This window comes from Ischnura elegans, chromosome 6 (assembly GCF_921293095.1).
Source record: "Ischnura elegans chromosome 6, ioIscEleg1.1, whole genome shotgun sequence".
NCBI lineage: Eukaryota > Metazoa > Arthropoda > Insecta > Odonata > Coenagrionidae > Ischnura > Ischnura elegans.
In genome coordinates, this window is record NC_060251.1 from 57,747,063 (window position 1) to 57,769,715 (window position 22,653).

Genomic DNA, 22,653 nt, shown 5'->3' on the forward strand with positions numbered 1-22,653 from the left:
GAAAGCGAGGGCGCTGTCGTCGTTCCTGCTGAAATTTCCCGCCGATTTCTTGTTAAGAGTGGAATTGAAGAATTCAGTTGGTAGTTGAGTTTGGCGGTTGTTACTGTCCAAGTTTTGTGGAGAAAGTAATACTAACTGTTTAAAACTTTTTGTCATCGTCGGAAAAAGACTCTTCACCTTGCCGAAATGTCAGGAAAGGATTACGCCGCAGAAAAAGGTAAAATATGCTAATTTAAAACGTCAAACTTATTTGAGGGGTTAACTTTAAATTATATGGCCCATCTATATGAACGGTGGTCGCCTTAACTTAATTTATCATTTAAATCTGCATTTGATGAATTGTTGTGCGTGGTCGACAGTTCACCTGAAATAATTGCCTAGGGTTAAATCATTTGGTCTCGGTTTGCTACGTAGCCGTGGAAGGCTCAGCTGTGTCGGTAGTCACACAGTCTGAGTAGTTACCTTCACTTACTGTAACCACTGCACTCACTGAGAATTAAACGACTCACGTTTAATATTATATATGTATTATTATCCATATGGAGCCACATTGTTATGTTGTATTTTTGCTTAGGTTGTGTACAGTGGTGCAGCTCAACTTGTTTTGCCTCTTCACTATGCCTTCGCCTACTCTTGCCTCATAATTCGTGACTTTAAATTAGAATGTCGATGCTAATGTTTATTTTCTTTTTTTTTTTAAATAGAGAAGTTAAAGCAATTTCTCGTGGAGTATTACACAATTGGAGATGATGGGAAGAAAGATTTCAAGTACGCGCGACAATTAGTCAAGCTAGCCCACAGGGAGCAGGTATGATTCAGTACGATTAAAATTTTAATGGACGTCTCAAATGTGTATGATTCTAATTCTCCTAATTATCAGGTTGCCTTGGTTGTCGAGCTGGATGATATGTCAAGTTTCGACTCTGCCCTTGCTGAATCTGTGGTGGAGAACACCAGGCGTTACACCTCATTGATATCGGATGTTGTGCACGAAACCCTGCCTGATTTTAAGCAGCAGGAGGTGAGTATTAGATGAACCAGATAGCGGATGCTAATAGTCAAAGAGTGGATGGCGAGTCAACCTATGGTGAATACGTTCAGTTTACCATAAGTATGCTTATTTTCCTAGGTCGTTGCCAAAGATACACTGGATATCTACATTGAGCATCGACTTCTAATGGAGCAGAGAATGAGACAGCCAGGGGAAACAAGAGATCCACGCAACCGATATCCTGCTGAACTAATGAGACGATTGTAAGTATATGTGATAATGGAGCTTATGCCATGTAGTCATTTCAAGATATGATTTTTGCCTGCTCAATAATTTTAAAATTGGTCTTGTGGGATGTCTTGTCTTCTCTTACTGTGGCACTCTAATAATCAATAAGGAATTCACCTATCAGTACTATCTGTGTGCGAAAAGGAACAAGATTTCTTTTATGTTGTACACAATCAGGAATTACTGGAGTGGTGAATTTTTTGCACCATTTCCCCACAGAACTTATGCTTCAGCAGTGTATTAAGGCCATTTTACATGGGGCACGTACTTGCACCAAATGACATGTGCACAAAGGTGCAGCGAAAATGACGCTGTGTAAAGCAGTAAATTGCTATAATACCGTATTTCTCCGAATATAGTCCCTCTCTGAATATAGTCCCCCCCCTAATTTTGAGACTTCAGTTTGAGAAAATAATCTGAAAAATGCGTTTGAATATAGTCCCCCATTTACTTTTACCACCGACATTTTTGGGAAAAAAGGGGGGGACTATATTCAGACATATACGGTATGTGCGAAACTGTATGGATGTGAGTGGGCAAAATAGCCCTTGCTCTAATTTCATTTGTGTATTAGCTGAATTCCACATCATAAAGAGAAATTAATGCAGTCTAATCTGTGCAATTACATGCTCCTTTTAAAACGGCCTTTTTGTTGTTGTTGAAAGTGAGAAGCTACTTTTGCAAGACATCTTCTATATTCAATGCAATCTGAGCTTACCCTAATGTGTGGTAGATTTGAAGACACTGCTCTAGGATGTCCTCTTTGGCATCATTGATATGAGGGTACATTCATGTAAGCCTGTCTGGCAAAATTCCTCTGATGTTCATGATTTGTCACTCATGACTCAATATTTATTTCCTTCAGTGAAATATACTTCAAGGACCTGTCCACTAAAAAAGCCATTCCTATCAGAGAGGTTAAGGCACAGCATGTGGGGAAATTAGTTAATGTTCGAGGCATTGTTACGAGGGGAACTGAGGTGAAACCGCTGATGATGGTGGCAACTTATACCTGTGATAAGTGCGGTGCGGAGACATATCAAGTGGTAAGGAAAAAAATACATATATGTGAATATAATGTGATTTTTCGTGTCTTATAAAATTTGAATAGGCTTGATGCCCAAATGGACCATGGTTAGAATAACCAATAAGTCATCAACTGTATGGTAATAGCAATGTTTCAGAATATTACAAAATTTTAGTGGATTTACTAAGGTTGTTAAATACTCGTTACCTATATTTTACTTAAAATGTTGGGGTTGAAAACTTGTTCACGTAATAGAATGTGTTAGAATTGAAGGGTATTATGCTGTTTGGATCCTTTAATTTGATCTCTACTTCATTCGTAGAGTCTAAGTGATGTTCAATTAAATTCTTGGCTTCTTACAAAATGAATGTAAGGAAAGAGCTAATGAATTTGGTGACGGTATAGTGTGCATGAAATAATTCCTAATGGTCTGAAAATTAACCTCTTTGCCTATAAAGAATTTTGTGAAAGTGAATCTCTTTGATTTTTTGCTTTATTAATTCTGTAGTAGTTAACTTTAAGTTTCAAAAGTATTTTTTTCCTTTTCTTTCGCAGGTGGGCTCCCTAACATTCATGCCATTGGTCATGTGTCCCAGTGAGGACTGCCGGGTGAATAAATCTGGTGGTCGCTTGTACCTTCAGAGCAGGGGTTCAAAGTTTGTGAAATTTCAAGAACTCAAAGTTCAGGAACATGTGAGTTTATATAATTGATGTATTAAATTCATGTTACTGTATGTATTTTATGCTACTGCTTTCTCTGCAAAACAGTTTATTATGAAACAATTAGGTTTAAATATGGTAATGAAGCAGTAGTGGCTCGGTTTTTGTTTGGAGTTGTATAACTGCAGTGGATGTTTGCACCAGTGTTTTTTGATGACCTGTTGTACAGTCTGGTCGGCGAGAGTTGTCCAATGACAGCCCAAAACGAGGGGCGGGGCGCATGCGCCAGTATGGTTTGCAGCCAATCGCTGTCCCCCAAACGCACCTCACACCCTTGCCTAGTCATGCAATGTTGTCACATGCATATGAACCACCAAAACAAGCCCTTTCTCCTAATGACCAAAACAAGGTACAGTGAAACCTCGATATAACGACACCCCACGGTGCACTAATAAACACTCGCTATAGCGAATTGTCGCTTTACCGGAGGTGGAGCAAATAATAGCCAATATACCTGTTGCAAACAGATACAGGAACAGGAGTGGTGCGGCGACAGATAAACATCTATCCGATAAACGTAAGCATAAATCCAGATGAAAGGCGATGTTTTTTTGCATCACTAAATTTCCTTACTCAAATAACGACCAACTATTCAAACAATTTATAAGTGCCGCACTGAATAAAAATCATGCAAAGCATTGTTTCGCCATCATTATAATTTCCTTACTCAAATAACGACCAACTATTCAAACAATTTATAAGCGCCGCACTGAATAAAAATCATGCAAAGCATTGTTTCGCCATCATTATATTTATCGAACGACAGTTTACCACATAAATTTGAGACTGAGCACTCCATTAACTTCATTTCTAACAGATCGCTAGCAATTACAGAGGTTAAGGAGTCTTGATGAAAGTCTTCCGGCGGTGAAACCCTCGCTATGGCGAGAGCCAACACCGAAAGGGTCTCGTAAAAACGAATTTTTTAACACTCTTATTATAGGGTCAATTGGCGGTGCATCGGCTATCTCTCGTAATAGCGGGGGTGTTGCTATAGCCCGTACTCGCTTTAACGAGGTTCCACTGTAGTCTTCCTTTGGGTCCTTCACGCTCGCCGTCCCTTCTGGCTCTTTTCTTCATGGAAGCCTTATGGTTGCTTGTGACATGGACGTTTCCCTTTCTTTCCTGGCAACCTCGCCCCCTACCCTTAACTTAACCCTTTGCCCATATCAGGCAACTCTCGGCGGCCGGACTGTAGTCGAGGGTGGATCTAGGATTTTTTGTGGGGGGTGCACTAGTGTCTGACAGGCAAACTGTTTTCTCTTATTTGGGATTTAAAGCAACAAATAACATTTGCTGTACAAAATATTCTCTTTATCTTTATATGAAAGTTATTCAAATGATTGAGTCTCCGTAATATACAACAAAAGAACCATTAACCCTGCAGGATTCGTGCCCGGTTCTGGAATGCGAGTAATCGTGCTAAGCCTGTCAGGCTCTATTTTCTCTTTGAGGTCTCGTCATATGAACGTCAATTATTTTTCTTTGGTTTGTTAGATATTTTATATTATATTAATTTGGCATTATTTTATCTCTCTATGCTGCTTATCCTGTGGCTACTGAGGAGTTCCAAGCATCATTGTCACTAATTTCGGACTTCTTTTACTAGGGCATTTTTGTCATGTGTTTATTAATGAGATACATGTTTCAATTTCTCATGTGCAGAGTGACCAAGTGCCTGTGGGTCAGATTCCACGAACTGTCACCGTTTTCTGTCGAGGTGAGACCACTCGGCAAGCATTACCTGGAGATCATGTCAGCATTACTGGGGTGTTTCTGCCCCTGCTTCGCTCAGGTTTTCGGCAGATGTCTCAAGGGCTTCTATCTGAGACATTCCTTGAAGCTCATGTGAGTGTACTGGAGATGTACTTATTTACTTTGGTGGGAGGAAATCGGATTTGATCCTAGTTTACAATCCTAGTTTACTTAATGAAAAATTAGCAAATTGTTTTGTAGGAAATAATATTTGCCATTGTGTGCATTATTTCAGGCTAGCTTTGTTTATCTCTTGAATTGTGTTGTTCTACTTATAGCAGAATATTTTATGCTGTAGTCTGTTTTTGGTACTTGATTGATAACTCATTCACCCTTACCTGATCTGCATCTTTTCCAAAAATTGTTGCATTGATCGGATTAAATAATTCCAGAGTCTCATGTAGTCATTTGGATTATCTGTGTTAATTATTTTATTACAAAAAATATATTTTTCAATATTGATCAAGTATGCATGCAATAGGGTAGTTTCCTTCATCAAAGAAAACGAAAGGCATTGATTGCGATTCGTTACCCACCATTAGTGTATTCATAATACACAAAATATTTGGTTTTTGAAATACCGGTTTAGACGAATGGCAAGGGTCAAATTTTATCCTCATTTGAAAAAGGCCAGATTGGCGCCCATGCGATTCCACTCCGCATGACGTCACAGGGACCTAGTTTCTACACGAGAGGATAGGAGTTATGCATCGTCTGAGGTTACCAATGAATGCATGAGGCACAGAGCTCAGGGAAACATGTCTTAATAATCACCTATTAAAACTGGCTAATGTCGGAAAGTTTTCTTCGTTTGATAAGGTATTAATAAACCTTTTTTAAGCCAAGCGCTACCGTTCAGCAAGGTACTCAGCTATCCGCTAGCATCCTGCGACGTATCAGAGCTAAGCCTCGCCTCAAGGTCATCTCACCGGGCGGGAGGGGGAACCAGAAATACGACGTACGGAGATATTTCCCGACATTCATACTTAAGCGTCGCGTTTTCGCGCGCTTGAAAATTTTCACTTTTCATTTAATCGCGAAAAATAGATGTTGTCATTTAAAAATCTAAAAGCGCGAAATACGTACTCCAGGAGTAATAATCTTTCGATTAAGGCAATAAAAAAATAATAGGAAACCACCCTATTATTATAAATTTTGCCATGTAGTGATAAACAGCTTTTGCATGGCATGTCTATTAGATATTTGTTTTACTTTCCATTACCTAAAAAAAGGCAATTATAATCTGGTGTATTCATTCCATTTAATTTAGGTCATTTAAAGTCTACCATTTGGGCAAATAATTAGTTCTTCATCAGCATTTACTAAAATAGGGAAAAATATTTATTTAAAAGTTTCTATTGGTTTTTAGTAGGGATGGGTCGAATAGTAGATTTCTCGAATTCGAATATCGAATTCGAATATCAAATCATTGCTCGAATATTCGAATACCTCGAATTTCGAATACCTCGAATACTAAACTATGAATGTGAGAATGTTTGACTAGGTCGCCTATGCAGCAGGAAACCCAAGATTTTGGTGAGTAATTGTGATTGCCTTTAAAGGATTCAAACAGGAATTTAGCTGATTAATGGAATATTTTACTTTTATGTAAACAATAGGGTAGTATCCTTCATCATAGAAAATGAAAGGCATAGATTGTGATTCGTTACCTACCATTGGTGTATTCATTATATACAAATTATTTGGTTCTAGAAATACCGGTCTAGACCAATGGCAATGGTCAATTTTATCCTCATTTGAAAAAGGCCAGATTGGCACCCATGTGATGCCACTCCACGTGACATCACAGGTACCTAGTTTCTACACGAAAGGATAGGAGTTTTACATCGTCTGACGTTACTAATGCATGCATGAGGCACACAGCTCAGGGAAACATGTCTTAGTAATCACTTATTAAAACTGGCTAAGGTCGGAAAGTTTTCTTCTATTGATAAGGTAAGGTTTGGTAAGGTATCAGCGCTAAGAGCCTCGCCCAAGGTTCACCTCACAAGGTGGGAGGGGGAACCAGAAATGCGTCACACGGACCTTTCCCCATCATTCCCACTAACGCGTCGCGTTTTCGCACGATGGAAAATTTTCACTTTTAATTTAATCGCGAAAAATAGATATCGTCCTATAAAAATCTAAAAGCGTTAAATACGTACTTCAGGAGTATTAATATTTCGATTTAGGCAATAAAAAAATAAAAGGAAAGCACCCTATTTGAGCATTACGCCAAAATGCTAAGCCCCCGTCGTATTTCTTCGTCTTTCCGGCATTTATTTTCCTGCATAAAATGCTTAAATAAAGTCATAAATATGTCGTGTTTGGTCTTATTCTTTCTTAAATTACGCGCATATTACTAATATTTCAATCCAATAAAAGTGTAATATCAATTGCCGAAAGTCATTGATAGACACCTTTCGGGCTAGTAGATGACTCATGCAGCAGTTGACCTCCAGTAAGGGGGAAATTCGAAGCAGGTAGGTAGAAAAAGGTCAGCGGGTGAGAAAAGGGGGTGGGTGCGAGACACGTTATTATTTTTCTCGCGTAACTTGATATTTTTTTCGAAGCTAAGGTCTTCGTAATACGATCCCTGCGCGAGGTCTGATCTTTTGTTTGATATCGGAGAAGAGGAAATCGTCAGAGTGGGTGAGGCTGGGTGTGTGCTGAAGGGAGGGGGATGGTGGAGATCGTGGGAAATGCGCCAATGTCACCATCCCACGGCACTGAGTTCCTTCTTGTGGTAGTTTCATCTCCTGGGGAAGATTCAAAATAATTGCCTGTCGTTATTAGCCGCAAAGGAGACATGGTAAACACCTCGTCTTATTTTTCTCAAAAGACGAATGCGGGAAAATGGTCAGTGGGGGAGAAAGAGTGAAGGGTGAAACGCGATTCTATTATTTTCCGGTAACTTGATATTTTTTTCGAAGCTGAGGTCTTCGTAATACGATCCCTGCTCGAGTCGGGACCTTTTGTTTGATTTCGGAGAAGAGGAAATCGTCGGAGGGGGTGGGGCGAACGCTTAATGGACGGGGATAGCGGATCGTGGGAAATGCGCCAATGTCACTGTCCCACGGCACTGAGGTTCTCGTGATGGGGGACACCTGGGATTTTCGGATTTTTTTCACCCGATCAATTTCGGTTCCCCACGTCGAACTCTTTTCACCGCTCTAACGGCTCTAACCCGCGAATTTGATATAGTTCGTAAGGTTGCCTAAAACGGCGCTGCATGCACTAAACTACTAAAGTTCTCCTTTTCCGAGCCAACTACCAACGACGAGCGAGCGACAGTGTATGACGCGAAATTCAAAGTATTCGAGGTATTCGAGACGGCACCTTTGGCATAACTATTCGAGATCTCGAATATCGAATACTTTCTGGTATTCGAGGTATTCGAGTATTCGCGGATACTATTCGCACATCTCTAGTTTTTAGTTTCTTTGTACAGTAGACTCCCAATTATCCGGCTGCAGTGTACCTGTGTTGTGGATTATCCGTGCATGATTTTCACTCTCTCACAATATTTTCTGCAATCTTTAAGCATCGCAGTGCACGACCGCACTCCGTGATCACGGATGCATGTCCTGCAGCAGGATCACGGATGCATGTCCTGCAGCAGGATCACGGATGCATGTCCTGCAGCAGTGCGCAACCCGGGCAACTTCTGCCAGACGCGACTATGTGGTGTTGTACCTGACAATGTAGTTTCCAACGTCGAGCAGTGTTTTGAAGCATTCGTGCAAACCACTTTTCTGTATCCATGGTCACTCAGCCACGGATGTGTGGTTTTTGAAACCAGGCCTTAGATGGAGCATTAATAATTCGAGTACATGTTATCCCCGCTAAAAGATCGCAAACTGGCGAAGAAAGCTCTCAATGAGTCTGGGAAGCACTCTAAAATAACAGAATGATTGCATAGATAATAATATATTGTTTGTTTTACGCAAATTATGAACATTACAAGGCATTAAAATAAAAGTTTGGGTTATCCATGTTTTCCGATTATTCATGCCGTCTCTCCACGTCATTACCCCAGATAATCGGGAGTTCACTGTACTTATATGAAAGGTCCTCTTGAATATTTTTAATCCATTTGAGGAAAGATATCTTTTAATGTTGCATTATCAGGACATTATGCCTTGCACCCAATTTGGTTACTTAATGAACAATGACTGTAATGATGGTTGGCTGATAAAAAAATGCTCTGAAACAAAGGTGTAATGTAAATAAGATGGTGCAAATACAATGGTTCGATACACCATTAATGTTATGTGTGCCTGATTATTTTAATTGGTATACATACTGTAGGTTGTGGTGCGAACTAGCAAAGCCCATGATGACCAGTGGGAAGCCGATGAACAACCTGGTTTGACTGAGGAGGAGGTTGCTCAGCTATCAGAGGATGATTTCTATTCAAAGCTTTCTGGAAGTCTTGCACCTGAGATCTATGGCCATGAAGATGTCAAGAAGGCTTTATTACTACTCTTGGTCGGAGGTGTTGACAGAAGCCCCAAAGGAATGAAAATTAGAGGTTTGAGTCTAAAGTCTGGATCTCCTGTAATAATGTAGAAAAATTTTCTCAGGGATTAAATTCTTTTAATGTTATTAAATAAAATTTTGTGTTGAGAGAAGTTAATTAGTAAAATGGTTGCACCCTTACGGTCAATTTTGGTATGCTTATTGCCTTTTTTAGCCGTTAATTATGTGGAACCTTGTGAAATACAGGTGTAGTTGGTAACATGTTGAGACTTGTATTTTTTTAATCTAATAATCTTACAGTTACTTTGAACATTATATTTATTTGCCAGCTCACCTTGCCCTAGAACTTTGATTGTTAATTTTATGAATCATTTAAACAAATGAAAGGAAAACTATGTATTTATCCACCAAATTATTCTCGCGGTACAACTAGTTTCGACGCAGTGGCGGCACAGAGGTTCATGATGATGCCGCTGTGTTGAAACTAGTTGTACCACAAGAATAAATAGGTGGATAAATACATAGTTTTCCTTTCATTTTTTAGAATGAACTTCCACAAAATTGAGCCCGAGACTATAGATATTATTATGAATCATTTTTTACTTCTGTTGAATCGTTTATGTTATGTTTTGCTGATAATTAATTATTTTTCTAGGAAACATCAACATTTGTCTGATGGGAGATCCTGGTGTAGCCAAGTCACAGCTGCTTTCCTATATTGATCGTCTCGCACCCAGGAGTAAGTTTTATTTTTTTGTGACTCTACTATCTATTACAGCAAGCTTGGACTTGTTGGGTAATGTAGTTGGGGGTCTGCCCTTTCAAGTGTTTGGTCTCAGTTCACTCTAATCAGTAGGAATGGTAGGATGTGTTTTTGAACCAAGTCTTTTTCGATTGTGTCAGAACTTAATGAAGGGTTTGTTAGAATAGCAGTGTGCAATCGAGTTTTGTGTGTGGCTTGGGAAGAATGCAGAGGAAACACATTTAATGCTTCAAGAGGCATTTAAGGTTGTATGCAATTCCAGATCTCTACGTGGAAGGAGACATAAGGCCTTTGAGGAGGACCGGGAGAAGGTCACAGATGAGCCCTGTCATGGTTGCCCAACAGCAGCCCAAACCGATGAAAATGTCCGGTGTGTGCGTGAAGTATTGAGTTCAGACTGTTGGTTAACCCTTTCGAGACGGCGGAGTTTTCGTCTTAGCATGACTGCTGTACTGAGCCCCAAGAGACTCTTCTTTCTCGTGGTACGGAGTATTTTTGGAGGACATTCGTTAAGAAGGGTCTCGCGGAACCTTTTTCGACCCCTTCCCGCTGGGACTCCGCATTATCTCGGACTTCGAGAGTAGTTGTGCTCCCTACTTTCCTGGTTTACGACCATACCTGCGGCATTGGTTCGCGGTCAACTTATGTATTGCTTATATGTATTTAGCACGTGGATAATTGTTGCTTGCACGTAAATTGCAGACTTCAAATTGAATTCCTCATTTTTTTCTGAGCATTGTCAAATTTTAAACGAAGTACTAAGGTCAATATTAACGAATTTAATGCAGCAACAATTTCCATGTTGATGTTTATACAAAACTCGAGATATAAGTTAATATTTATCGTAGAATTTCGTTTAAAAAATTGTAAATGCAGCTCAAAAGACAAAGAATTCAATTCTTAGTTTATATTTCTTGAGAAATGAACAAATATTTATTTCAAAAACTGACTGGATAAACAATTGCATGACCCTTACCGCTAAGAGTGGTAATAAAAGACAAGGGGTCAGGGTACCTGCTCCCGGATTCCGAGGGTAAAGCCTAAACCCCGCAGTGTTGAAACAAAGACGTCGTACACCCGCGACCATCATAACAGGGGGAGAGCTAGAAAATGTATATATATGGCTTTTATTCTCTTGGTCAGGAAAATCTCAGACGGAAATAAATGGCTTTCGTCTCCGTGTCAAGAAACATCCACAAGTATATTTATGTCTTTAGTAGGGAAAAGGTTAACTATTCAGGCAATCTCTGACACCCTGAACTTGTCTAAATTTGGCGAGAATAATATTTGGAATTGATTAGAAATGATCCAGGCTTTTTGAACACTGCTCTAATCGGGCTCAAATCTGGTACGTTTGAGTTCAATTCGGAATCCTAAAGCTGGAGTTCCGTGTGGCTCATCCAATCTTCCACCAAACCCAAAAGGGCATGCAAGAGCAAGTCTAGCATAAAAACAATATGCTGTATCGTTTGACGTTTGATAAATTGTCCATTTTGAGTTTGTACTGCATGGATATAATAATAATAATAATAATCTTTATTTGCCGGAAAGACAATTATATGCAATACATAAATTGTATAAGGCACGTCAAAAACACAGGTTGGGTACAAATAAAAGATATAAGGCACAAACAGCAAAGTGAGGTGAGCATATATAATATTACTGTGACAGGTACTCTGATATAGAGTAAAAGCAGCCTGAAAGTAAAAAGTCTTTCAGCTTGTTTTTAAATACCCCTTGGCTCATGGGATCTTTTAGCTCCATAGGGAGCTTATTGTACAAAAGTAGACTCATAAATTGTTCACCACAGGCAGCACTTTTAGTCCGTACATAGGGGACATGCAAATCTTTGTGCTGCCTCGTATAATGAGTGTGAATGCTGGCGTTTGGGACAAAGTCTTGGAAGTTAGTCTTTACTTTGAGAAGTATGGTGAATATATAAAGACAGGGCACAGGTAATATTCGTAGATATTTAAACAATGGCCGACAGGGTGTCCGATAGGGTTTGTTGGACAATAAGCGTACCACTCTTTTTTGAATTTTGAATATGGTAACGGCATGTGGAGATGAACCCCAATGCAGAATGCTGTACAGAACATGAGAGTGGAATTCACCATAATACAAGAGTAGCAGAACATCTAGTGACACAGTGGAGCGTATATACCTGATTAGATAACACACAGATATACAGTAGAACCTCGGTTATACGGCCCTCAGTTGTATGATGACCTCATTTATACACTGATTTTTTTTTTTGCCTAGTGAATAATCCCATATGGACCCATGTATTTCCAACCTCATTAATAAAACTTTTCACTTAGCTGACGACCTATGCTGCGAAACATATTTTTCCAGTCAAATGAGATAAAATACCTCACTTAATATGTCTTGTCAGAGAAAGCTCTGCGAGAAGATCACGGTATGCAGGCCGATTTTAAAATCAGGAGCGGGAGTAGAATGTGCTCATTACATTGATATGTATTGTCTATGGAGGCTTTTTCCTGGATGTATTTATGCGACTGAAAAGCTGGGTAGATCCCGACAGGCCTAACATCAAAGATGTCTTCAAGCTCCGCCACGATTATGCCCTCAGTTGTATGGCCTTGGTTGAGCCACAGCAAGACCCCTGTGGTGTCACAACCTCCTTAAAGCCCTGACTTGGCTCCATGTAACCTTTTTTGTTCCCCAGAATGAGGAGTTAGATGAATGGGAAAGCACTGGGAATTGGTGGAAAACATCCTACCTCACATTTCAAGGCATATGAGTGAAGTAGTGTCGAGGTGTCTTCCAAGCATTGCAGAATCTTCTCTAAAAGGGTGTTAATTCAGGAGGAGACTGTTTTGAAGAATTTTAACCATTTGTATCAATCAGATCAATTTATGTTTCGGAGAAAATGCACATCACTTACATAATTCACCCTGAATTGGCAAAATTTTGACACCATAAATGTCGAAGAATATTTTTCTATGTAAATCATGACATCTATCCCTTATATGCCAATGTTTTCATCTTTTGATGCCTAAGAGCATTTGTATATTTCATATCATGTTTAAGCTAATCAAAATTTTATTTTTAGGTCAGTACACAACTGGGCGTGGTTCATCTGGTGTCGGTCTGACTGCTGCTGTAACAAAGGACCCTCTCACTGGAGAGATGACTCTTGAAGGTGGTGCACTCGTGTTGGCCGATCAGGGCATTTGTTGCATTGACGAGTTTGACAAGATGGCCGATCATGACAGGACTGCTATTCATGAAGTGATGGAGCAGCAGACTATATCTATTGCCAAGGTACATAGTTACTTATGTGAATTAGATATATTATTATTATATACTTATGTGAATTAGATATTAATATGATATCCAAGGTAATAACTGCAGACTAACTGAAAGTGTCCCTTTAAGGAGTCATCTGCAGAGGCACTAAAGTGCTGAGGAAAAATCGTTTACCCTTACTGGAATTAAACCTGGATCTCCTGGAACTCGCACGAGGGGAACTACCTTGGCCCTTATTGCATCTCAGCATTTTTTCCCATATGTCTGATACATGCGGCAAACATTCCCTGGTTATAGGCCTTCCAAGTGGTTGAGCACCTGGCACAAAATTGGGAGATCCTGGTTTGAATCCCGGCTGAGTCAAATTATTTTTCCTCGTGTGTATAATGTTGCATGTAAGTTAGATGATATTCCCATTATTTTAAAGATTGAAAAATTAGCCTACCATAGGGCTTGTCTGGAGGATATACAAACAAAGTTCGGTATATAGCATTTACCGTAGCAGTGAACCAGTTGGGCATCCTGAATTAGGCTCCGTCGGGACTCGGTGATGCCAGAATTTGGTGGATTTTGGGTGCTGTGGTAGTAACAGGTCAGGCTAGGAGGTCTGCTATGTTTAAATGAAATATGTATGTGTAATTTGCTTAAAATTTATGATTAGAAACTGTCTCTAAATTTATGAAAAAGTCATATTCAAATATTAAGCAGTATTGCAAAATTTCAGTGAAAAGAATGCACACAACATGTATGTATAAATATTGCAGAATATCATTCGTTAAATAGTATTAGTTGAAAAATAAAGAAATAAAAAAGTTTTAATGCAGTAAGTCCCATGTGATACTTATAACGTGTAAGTCCAACGTGATTAATATAATTCAATGAACTGTCTACTATCTTCTTCATCAGCTCTGTCAATGCTTGGCATAGTGCAGGTGGTTCCATTTGTACGAATTGTTGTGAATATCAAATGATGGGGGAAGATTCTTACCAGCAGAAAAATGGCTTCACACGTGCCTCAACCAGAGAACATTATTGGCATAACCAACTCTTTTTTTATCATCATCACAAACTAGATAATTTTCTTTTCTGTTGTAACCAATGTACTCTAGTCTTTTTATCAATTGTGATTTTGAATCTTGAGTGAAGGTCCGCATTGTTATAAAATGGTCTTCCATTGAGGGGCATGATGGTTTCTCTTTCCCATAAAGGAAAAGTCTTCATGTGTGGATTTGCAGTAGACTCTGTGTTTGTGCATAGTGTTACTTTTTGGGGAAATCATGGTACATGTTTGAGGATAGGCAGCTGGGGATAAAGTCTCTGTTTTTGGGTTTTGTGTATGTGGCGATCCAATGAGCATGTTAATAATGAAATTTACTTCATACCATATACTTTTCTAGGCTGGAATCATGACCACTCTCAATGCAAGAGTGAGCATCTTGGCTGCTGCTAACCCTGCCTTTGGACGGTATAATCCTAAGCGATCAATTGAGCATAATATCCAACTCCCAGCTGCCCTGCTTTCACGTTTTGACCTCCTCTGGCTCATTCAGGATAAACCAGACAAGGACAATGACTTGAGGTGTGTACATTGTCAGCAAACATTTTTATTTTTTCTTTTTTAACTTTTTCTCATAAGCCTGTGCTGATAAAATTTTGCATTGATAAATGTTCAATGCATAGAATATCCACCTCCTTTGTTTCCATACATGTATATTATACTCTTTTTCCGAACTGTTGAGCGGTGGAGAGCTAGTAGCCAATCTGAAGGGCTGCCCCTTCCACCTCACTGGTCCCCTTCCCTTATCCCGTCTGCTCCCATCCATTCGCCTGACCAGTGTTTCCAGTCCGTGGAAATAACTGTATGTGAGTCAGTGTAACCACAATCTCCACAGATTAACACAGTACGGAGCATGTTAATTGACGTGCTCTGCCGTTTGGACAGGGAGCCTTTCTCCGCTTATACCTGACTTATATCCACTTCCAAGTGTTCCAATCGTGTGCGTGGCCTTCAGCAAGCTTCCCTCTTTCGACCTGTGTACACCGTTTGTAAATAGCTGTATTTGAACGGAAGATATGGCGTGAAAAACTCTATTTTTCTCTCTTATTTTATCGGCTGATTCTGACGACATTCATGAAAATCGGGCCCGCATTGAATGTGTTAAGTTTGGCAACACTTGGAGCTAGAGAGCGATGTTCACTGCGCGAAAGTCAGAGATAGACTGTGGCCTCCTACACACTTTCACCTGCCACTCTTCTGTGATTGGCTAGAAGAGTGGGTGGGTTTCGAATGTGTTCAAGGTCACCCACCATCAGTTGGGAAAATGGGTATAGGGCAGATCAGAAAAAATGATTTTTTTCAAATCCATCTGGCCCTGATGAAGCAAAGGTGTGGACTGATAAAATATAAGGCCTAAAAGAAATGAAACTTCTAGGTGAACCTTTCACCCTAGCCCATTGGCCATTTATGGGGGGAGGGTCACAAATTGAATAATTTTATACTTAATATTAATTCTCAAAGATTATGCCTAGTTACTGTCCTTGGGGGAAAAAATTTAGAGTATTTTGACATATCTGCTACCATTAAGGCACAAAATGCCAAATTTGAGTGCGCGTCCACGAAGAAAATATTCCAATGCCCATGCAGCATGGTGGATAGAAGAGCAGCAGGCTGCTCCCTTCCTTTTCCCCAAACCAAGATATTTTTTATCATCATTGGCAACACATTCAAGAAAGGAGGGGGGTGCCTATGTTCTGATTGATTAACAGTACTGCGAAATGATGAATGTGCCTTGATGTGGGTAGTGATTGGCATGATGTTTTTGAGTCATCACTGAATAGCTTTTTATCCTGGTAATTAATATTTTACAGATTAGCCCAGCACATCACCTACGTTCACCAGCACTGCAAGCAGCCTCCAATGCAGTTCCAGTCTCTGGACATGAGTCTTATGCGTCGATACATTGCTTTGTGTAAGAAGAAGATACCAACTATTCCTGAGGACCTTACTGATTACATTGTGGGTGAGTAACTGTGTAAATTTGTTATATGTATTTCATGGAGTTGGCTTAAAATGTCAACTACTCAATTTTTGACTCGTGAAAATGTTTCTCTGATGTTAAGCTGGTTGAAAAGTAATTTAAGTACGCATGCTATTCCAGTAATTTCAATTACTTTTGTTATTTTGCATAGGTCTATGAAGTGTACCAGTAATTTTTAAGCATCAAATGGGCTAAAATTTTAATTGTATTCCCTAAGGTTTGCAATTGGTGATATTAGAAACCCTAATTTCAAGAGTATAATATAATTGAAAGTATTGGTGTTGAGTGAAAATTTTTTGAACCACGTTGTAGGAATAAAACTGATATACCGTATATCTCCGAATATAGTCCCCCTCTGAATATAGTCCCCCCCCCCCAATTTTGAGACCTCAGTTTTGGGAAAAAATTTTAAATGCAAAGGAAGGAAATTTTTCTGTAGTTAGCAAGTTAAGATTCTAGAGTCGATAAAAACTATTATTTTTTGTGAAGATTAAGAACAAATCTGTTCACATATTTTCCATCACAACAAAATAACAATACCTAAAACATGTTGTGATCCATTGCATGTATCAGTAATTTATAGTTCCTTAACCAGATGTAATGAAGAAATGAGAAAATTTTTTAAGTATCCAAGGCTATTGTATTTTTTAAACCTTCACAAATTATTAATATTTTTGATTTCCAAATGACTACAGACAATGTCAATATATAAGCTTTAACTTAAAGCCTATACACAGTATTGCATTTGGCCCTGAAACTTCCTTAGATCCAGTGTAACACACCCATCAAGTCATCACAAATCCAAGTGACCTGAAGAATTTAGGAAATCTAAATAAAATTGTGTTAAATAAATTATAAATATTATAAAAATATTGCCATCAAATGCCTGCTAAGCAAAATAATTAAACTACAGGACTTACAAATATCAAAGTAATAAAATTAAGAAATAAACTTTTTCCAACAAACATTAAAACTGAAAAAAAATTATATCAATTTTCAATGCCTTGTCGCGAATCATTGCATAAGTTACACAAAGAGCTTCTGCTCTGCATTTGCGCACAAATTCGACGATATTTTCCTCTAATTCTTTGAATCTGCCGCATCGAGACCCCTGAAATGACTTCCGCGATGTATTAGCGCTTTGCAAGCGCTGTGAATACTATGATTTATGGCGTATTCTGCAACGGCTATTTTTAAATTGGCATCGAAACTCCGTCTTTGATGGCCTCTAATCTGCCACAGGATTGATCCTCATCTTTCTACTTGATCCATCACCTCACTGTTGAACGTAAAATTATTTTGAATAAAGAAAATATCGCGGAAATAATTGAGAAACGTTATGCGACGTAATTTATCGATCCTACTTACCCTGGCGAATTGAAGATATTCCTCAATAAATTGATCACACTTTCGATGCTGAGTCGCTGTATTTCGATCAAATGCAGTAATGCCGGCGCTTCTGGTTTAAAGTCGTCGATTATTGCGCCTTTTCAGAAACAAATGCATCACCTATTGCGCATTCTTGTCCTGCGAAAGCGGTAATAAGGCAGTGGTTGAAAACACGAACCGCACAGGCACATGGACGTATAGTAGCTACAGACGCAATGAAATGCTAAATCGTCACGAAAGGTTCACTTTATCAGTTTATTTTTCGCAATTATTTAAATCGTGTAATTATTAAATGAGCGACGGGTACATATACTATTGATTCAATTCTAGTGTTCGATTAATGTAATGATAGTGTGTGTTTAGTTTTCATTTTAATTATTTACTGTTTTGCGTCATTAAGTGATCAGTGTCGATTGAATTATTCTAACAATACTTTTCCAAGAAAAATTAGCGGCTACCCGATGGATCCCGTGAAAACGCATATTCGATATGCTATTTGAATCGGAAGTATCGTATCTGTACAACATTTGTGGTAAAAATTGTCTTAATTTCCGGTAAAACGTGGCAGTATTTACTAATATCTCCGATTATAATCCTCATAAATATACTCAAATAGAAAGACTACGAGAACATTAGCCATTATGCCGTTATTTATAACTTTATGGTCACCTTTAGTATGCTAAACTGGATTACACTCGATTAAAGTCCCCCCCCTTACTTTTCCGCGGCCATTTTTGGAAAAAAAGGGGGGACTATATTCGGAGATATACGGTAATTACTGAAAAACTTGAAAGCATCACCATGAAATTTAGTGCAGAAATGTTGTTTGTATTTACTCTAATTCATTATTTTATAGGTTGCTATGTTGAGATGAGAAAGGAAGCCCGTAATACCCAGGATACAACTTTCACTTCTGCGAGGAATTTACTTGCTGTCCTTCGTCTTTCCACAGCTCTGGTGAGATTTTTGTTAGAATTCGTGTGCAACATGTAACCCCATCTTTGGAGCCCCAAAATCCAGAATGTTATTGTGTGGAGATTGAAATTTATTTGGTCAGGTTTTCTTCTCGTTAAATTTGAAATATCAGCATTAAGGTCTTAAGGCTCATTTGTACGTCAACGAAAATTTTTTATTTAGAGCTATTCTTGTAATGCTGTGTTCACATAGCACTTGTTCAGTTCCAAAATTTCCTTCATATTGCAAATTTTTTTACGTTGCCCATCTGTAATATTTTATTGCTATCTAAATTTTACTTGCTCCTTTTTTTTACTTAGTAAAATTTGTAGTCCTTTATGCCCTGTTCACACAGTACTGTTTTTCCCTTAAATGTTAATTAATTTTTAATGAATTAATGAATTTTTTTCTTTGATCCCCTGGGTCCATGTTGTACGTTGCATACTGTTGCTGAAATGCATATGTTAAGCAAAGTGATCATAAATGAATTGCCTCTTCAACCCATCGGGATAGATGTTAAATTTTAAAATCAGTTCCTAATATTCCTCCATATTGCACATTTTTTAACGTTGGCCTTCTGTAATATTTTATTACTATCCAAATCTTACTTGCTAATGTTTTTTTTACTTTGTGAAATTTGTAGTTGATTATCCATTTTATTATCATTTTAATCTACAGGCACGGCTTCGTTTGGCTGATGAAGTTGGCAAGGACGATGTGAACGAAGCTGTGAGATTGATTGAAATGTCCAAAGATTCATTGAATCACACAGAGGAGAAGACAGGGCGGTAAGTTTACTTTATTCACTCATTTACTTTAATAAGCTTGAACTCAAACGATTGATAATTTTTTGTACTATATCATCTAGTCATAAATTTTGTTCCTAAAGCTCCATCTAGAATTATTAATGGAAGAAAAATTTGCTGTCTTTTCTCATCAATTTTAGTAAATAGTGTTTTACCTAATACTCCATACTGGTTAAGTAAATCAATTTCGATCCCTATTCCTTATAGTGCTGTTAATTGTGTTGTTACTACCTACGTAATAATCTTTCACTTATTCTTTTTTTATTTCACAGTGCACAAACTGTTGTGGATAGGATATTTGCTGTTATTCGAGAATTTGCTGGAGAAGAGAAAACTATGAAAATGTCAGACATATTAGATCGTTGTGCCAGCAAGGGCTTCAAGCCTGATCAAGTGGAGGAGTGCATTGATGAGTATGAAGAGTTGAATGTATGGCAGGTCAATCAAGCACGTACTAAAGTTACATTCATCTAAAATTCCAAATTTCATAATTTCGTATTTGTGGTCAACCTTCTACTACATCATTCATAGACAGCTCTTGAGTGTGAACAGCATCATCATCAAACCAAGTGTCCTTGTGTCTTCAATCCGGTGCCATCTGACTTTATTGATGGAGTCCGCAAGAATGGTGTGCATCTTTAACTAAGATGCTCTTAGGATCTAAGTATCCTGTTTCTGGATTTCTGTATTTAACTGTACCATTTTTGGTATTTTTTAGGCTTAGTCTATGTATAATTTTTATCCTTCTAATTTGGCATTCATTTTTTAAATAAATCACATTTCCATGTATTCTTTGGTTATGTCTTTCACCTTTGTTGGATTTTGCTGAATGAATATTCTTAGCCTAATTTTTGTCCTTTGTGAAGCGTATTAAGTTTGAATCATGAGGTGTCGATGGAAGTTTTGCCAGAACAATGGCTAACTGGGCTTAATTATTGGTGCTCTCATCTATTCCCATCATTTTTTGCCCAGTTTCCACCGGAGTCCAGCACATCCGGCACTCTTAAGAATTCTGACACAAATATTTCAGCTGTTGCGATCCATACTTCGGAAACGAAACATGTCATAGAATTTGACCAGGTCAAAGTTCTTGCCTCAACCAATGATTTTTGTGAAAGTAAAATTCTAGAATCAATAGAGATAAGGAAAAACGAGCATAACTTCAATAGAGACAGTTGATTTGACCTTAGCCATACTTGAAAGCAGATTATAGGGAAGCTAAACACCCAGTGTAACCTTCAGCCTTATGAGGCAGGAGGGAGGATAGCGGAGAATTTGCCACCATGCAGGGACTTGAGTAAACCTCCCAGCAACCATCCACACCCTCTGCTGCCGCTACCTTACAACCTTAGGTGCAAACCACTTCTCATTAATTACTCGCTTGTGCTGCATTGCCTCTGAAACATCGGCCAGGCATGTGAACTATGGAAACTCCACGTGCCTTCACCTCAAAGACTGAGACAAGTATTTAGGTAGAAATGACTACATCCACATATGTATTAGTAAGCACTCTGGCTTGAAGCCTACCTATTTTTATGTAGTGATGGATATTTTGAGTGTTTAGTGCACAAGTAAGATAGTAAGCTTTATGTGGATGTTAAAGGTGGGCTTTTAATGGCTTGTTCTTGTGAATTGAAGGTCATGAGCAAGAAGAAATGAGAGAGAGTTAAAACTTAAAAGACATCAAAGAAATGCATTCTACATTTTACTCAAACGTATAGAATGCATCCTAAAACAACTTCTTTTCCTTATTTAAGTCGGAAATCTTCCAATTTTCAATACCAGCAACAAAAAATTCCATACCTCATTCGTGCTGAAAAGTTGCGTTCGGCGAGTCGTCATAAAATCGCACAGCAGGCCATTTATAGAGAAGTCACCAAAATTCAATTAACGCGGTGTGTTTTCCTGCAAATGTGATTGGTGATTGAATTTCGTTACGCAGATGTTTTTGCTTCCGTTGTTTTCAATTGAGAGGAGGACTGTAGCCGATTTTTGTTACCCTGTATTAAAAGTAAGTTATGTAACTTTTATTTAATCGAGTCACAGATGGGAACGATTCATTGCACATTTTATATCCTATGTTGTCACCTTCGTTCGTAGCTTTGCCGTGTATAGATATTTATGGAGTCTAGTTGGTCTTGTTTGCACAGGTTCATATTTATCGTATCTTAATTGCTCTCTCGCTTGGTGCTGAGTCCCAAAATATCACGTTACCGTGATAAGCTGGAATAATATAGTATAATTATTTCAGTCTATCTTATCCAGCGTGAAGACACGTCGTGTTCTGCAATCTCTATACCAGCCAGTCTACCTTACGTCCGGGCTTTTGGTGGTTACATTGGCGCCCGATAAGCTTGTGTTTCTGGAAGTAAAAGGTAAGGTACAGCTATGTAGATTGTACTTTAAATACGAACTGAATTGATAACGTAGTTTACGTAGGTGCGCTCTAACCGTGATGTTCTACATCAGCCTTAGTCATCACTGATTGGGGCAAGGAGGGGTATGTTACTGTTATAATTGAGACAATTTTACGGTTGGTCTTAGTGTGTGGTCAATGTTGGAGAATTCAGTTGAGTGTCCGTGTATGATAAATGCTCTGTGTATTCATTTACCTCTATATTCAATGTTAACTTTAATGGACTAACTTGTTATCGCCAATTTTCCTGAAGGGCTTGTGTTTAGAATCCTCCCCAGGTATCTTGTGTGATCTGTCTCATGTAGCTTCTGCTGCAACAGCAGAGAACCTCACACATACCCATTTATTGAAGGGAAGGGTGGCTATCCTTCAGAGTGGGTATGATGTTTATTTTCTTCAATATACGGAAGTGAGTGGTGAAACTATCCTTCTGAGGGTTTTTCGCTATTCTGTTGATCACTTGATGATGACTTGAGCGGAACGGGAGCAGTACATTTGCCAGTGGTTTCTTCCTATGGTCATAGTCATTATGATGTGGTTGTCTCTCTTTTATTCACCAGCTAAATGAAGTAGCTTAGTTTTTAAGTTTATGACAATGAAAGGGAAAAATATATCTGTGATTTTTAGCAATTAATTTGAGATATTTATTATTTGTATTTTAATCTTTATTTATTGAATCATTTAAAAATAGCCAAAACGTCCACATTGAGTAGACAAGTTAAAATCTGCCGCCTTAACAAATGTAAACTAT

At 38.5% G+C, this 22,653-nt stretch overlaps 2 protein-coding genes across 6 annotated transcripts in view; both read left to right on the top strand.

The window, feature by feature from the left end:
* The first annotated feature begins 13 nt into the window (after positions 1 to 13).
* LOC124160755 (DNA replication licensing factor Mcm7) lies at positions 14 to 20,275 on the top strand. Its single transcript, XM_046536767.1, has 15 exons — positions 14 to 217; positions 705 to 808; positions 881 to 1,021; positions 1,130 to 1,254; positions 2,145 to 2,325; positions 2,862 to 2,999; positions 4,692 to 4,874; positions 9,093 to 9,315; positions 9,919 to 10,002; positions 13,103 to 13,314; positions 14,697 to 14,878; positions 16,168 to 16,319; positions 18,583 to 18,683; positions 19,359 to 19,468; positions 19,759 to 20,275. The coding sequence occupies exons 1-15, from the start codon at positions 187 to 189 to the stop codon at positions 19,958 to 19,960; spliced, it is 2,169 nt and encodes a 722-aa protein (XP_046392723.1). The 5' UTR covers positions 14 to 186; the 3' UTR covers positions 19,961 to 20,275.
* Positions 20,276 to 21,406: 1,131 nt separating this feature from the next.
* The window catches only part of LOC124160759 (COMM domain-containing protein 4), a 91,935-nt gene continuing 90,688 nt past the window's right edge, over positions 21,407 to 22,653 (top strand). For 4 of the 5 annotated variants that reach the window (XM_046536774.1, XM_046536775.1, XM_046536772.1 and 1 more), the window contains exons 1-2: positions 21,407 to 21,497; positions 21,738 to 21,861. The gene's annotated coding sequence lies outside the window, so the exon portion shown is untranslated. The remainder of the gene's footprint in view (positions 21,498 to 21,737; positions 21,862 to 22,653) is intronic. The other variant, XM_046536773.1, reaches the window with a different exon arrangement.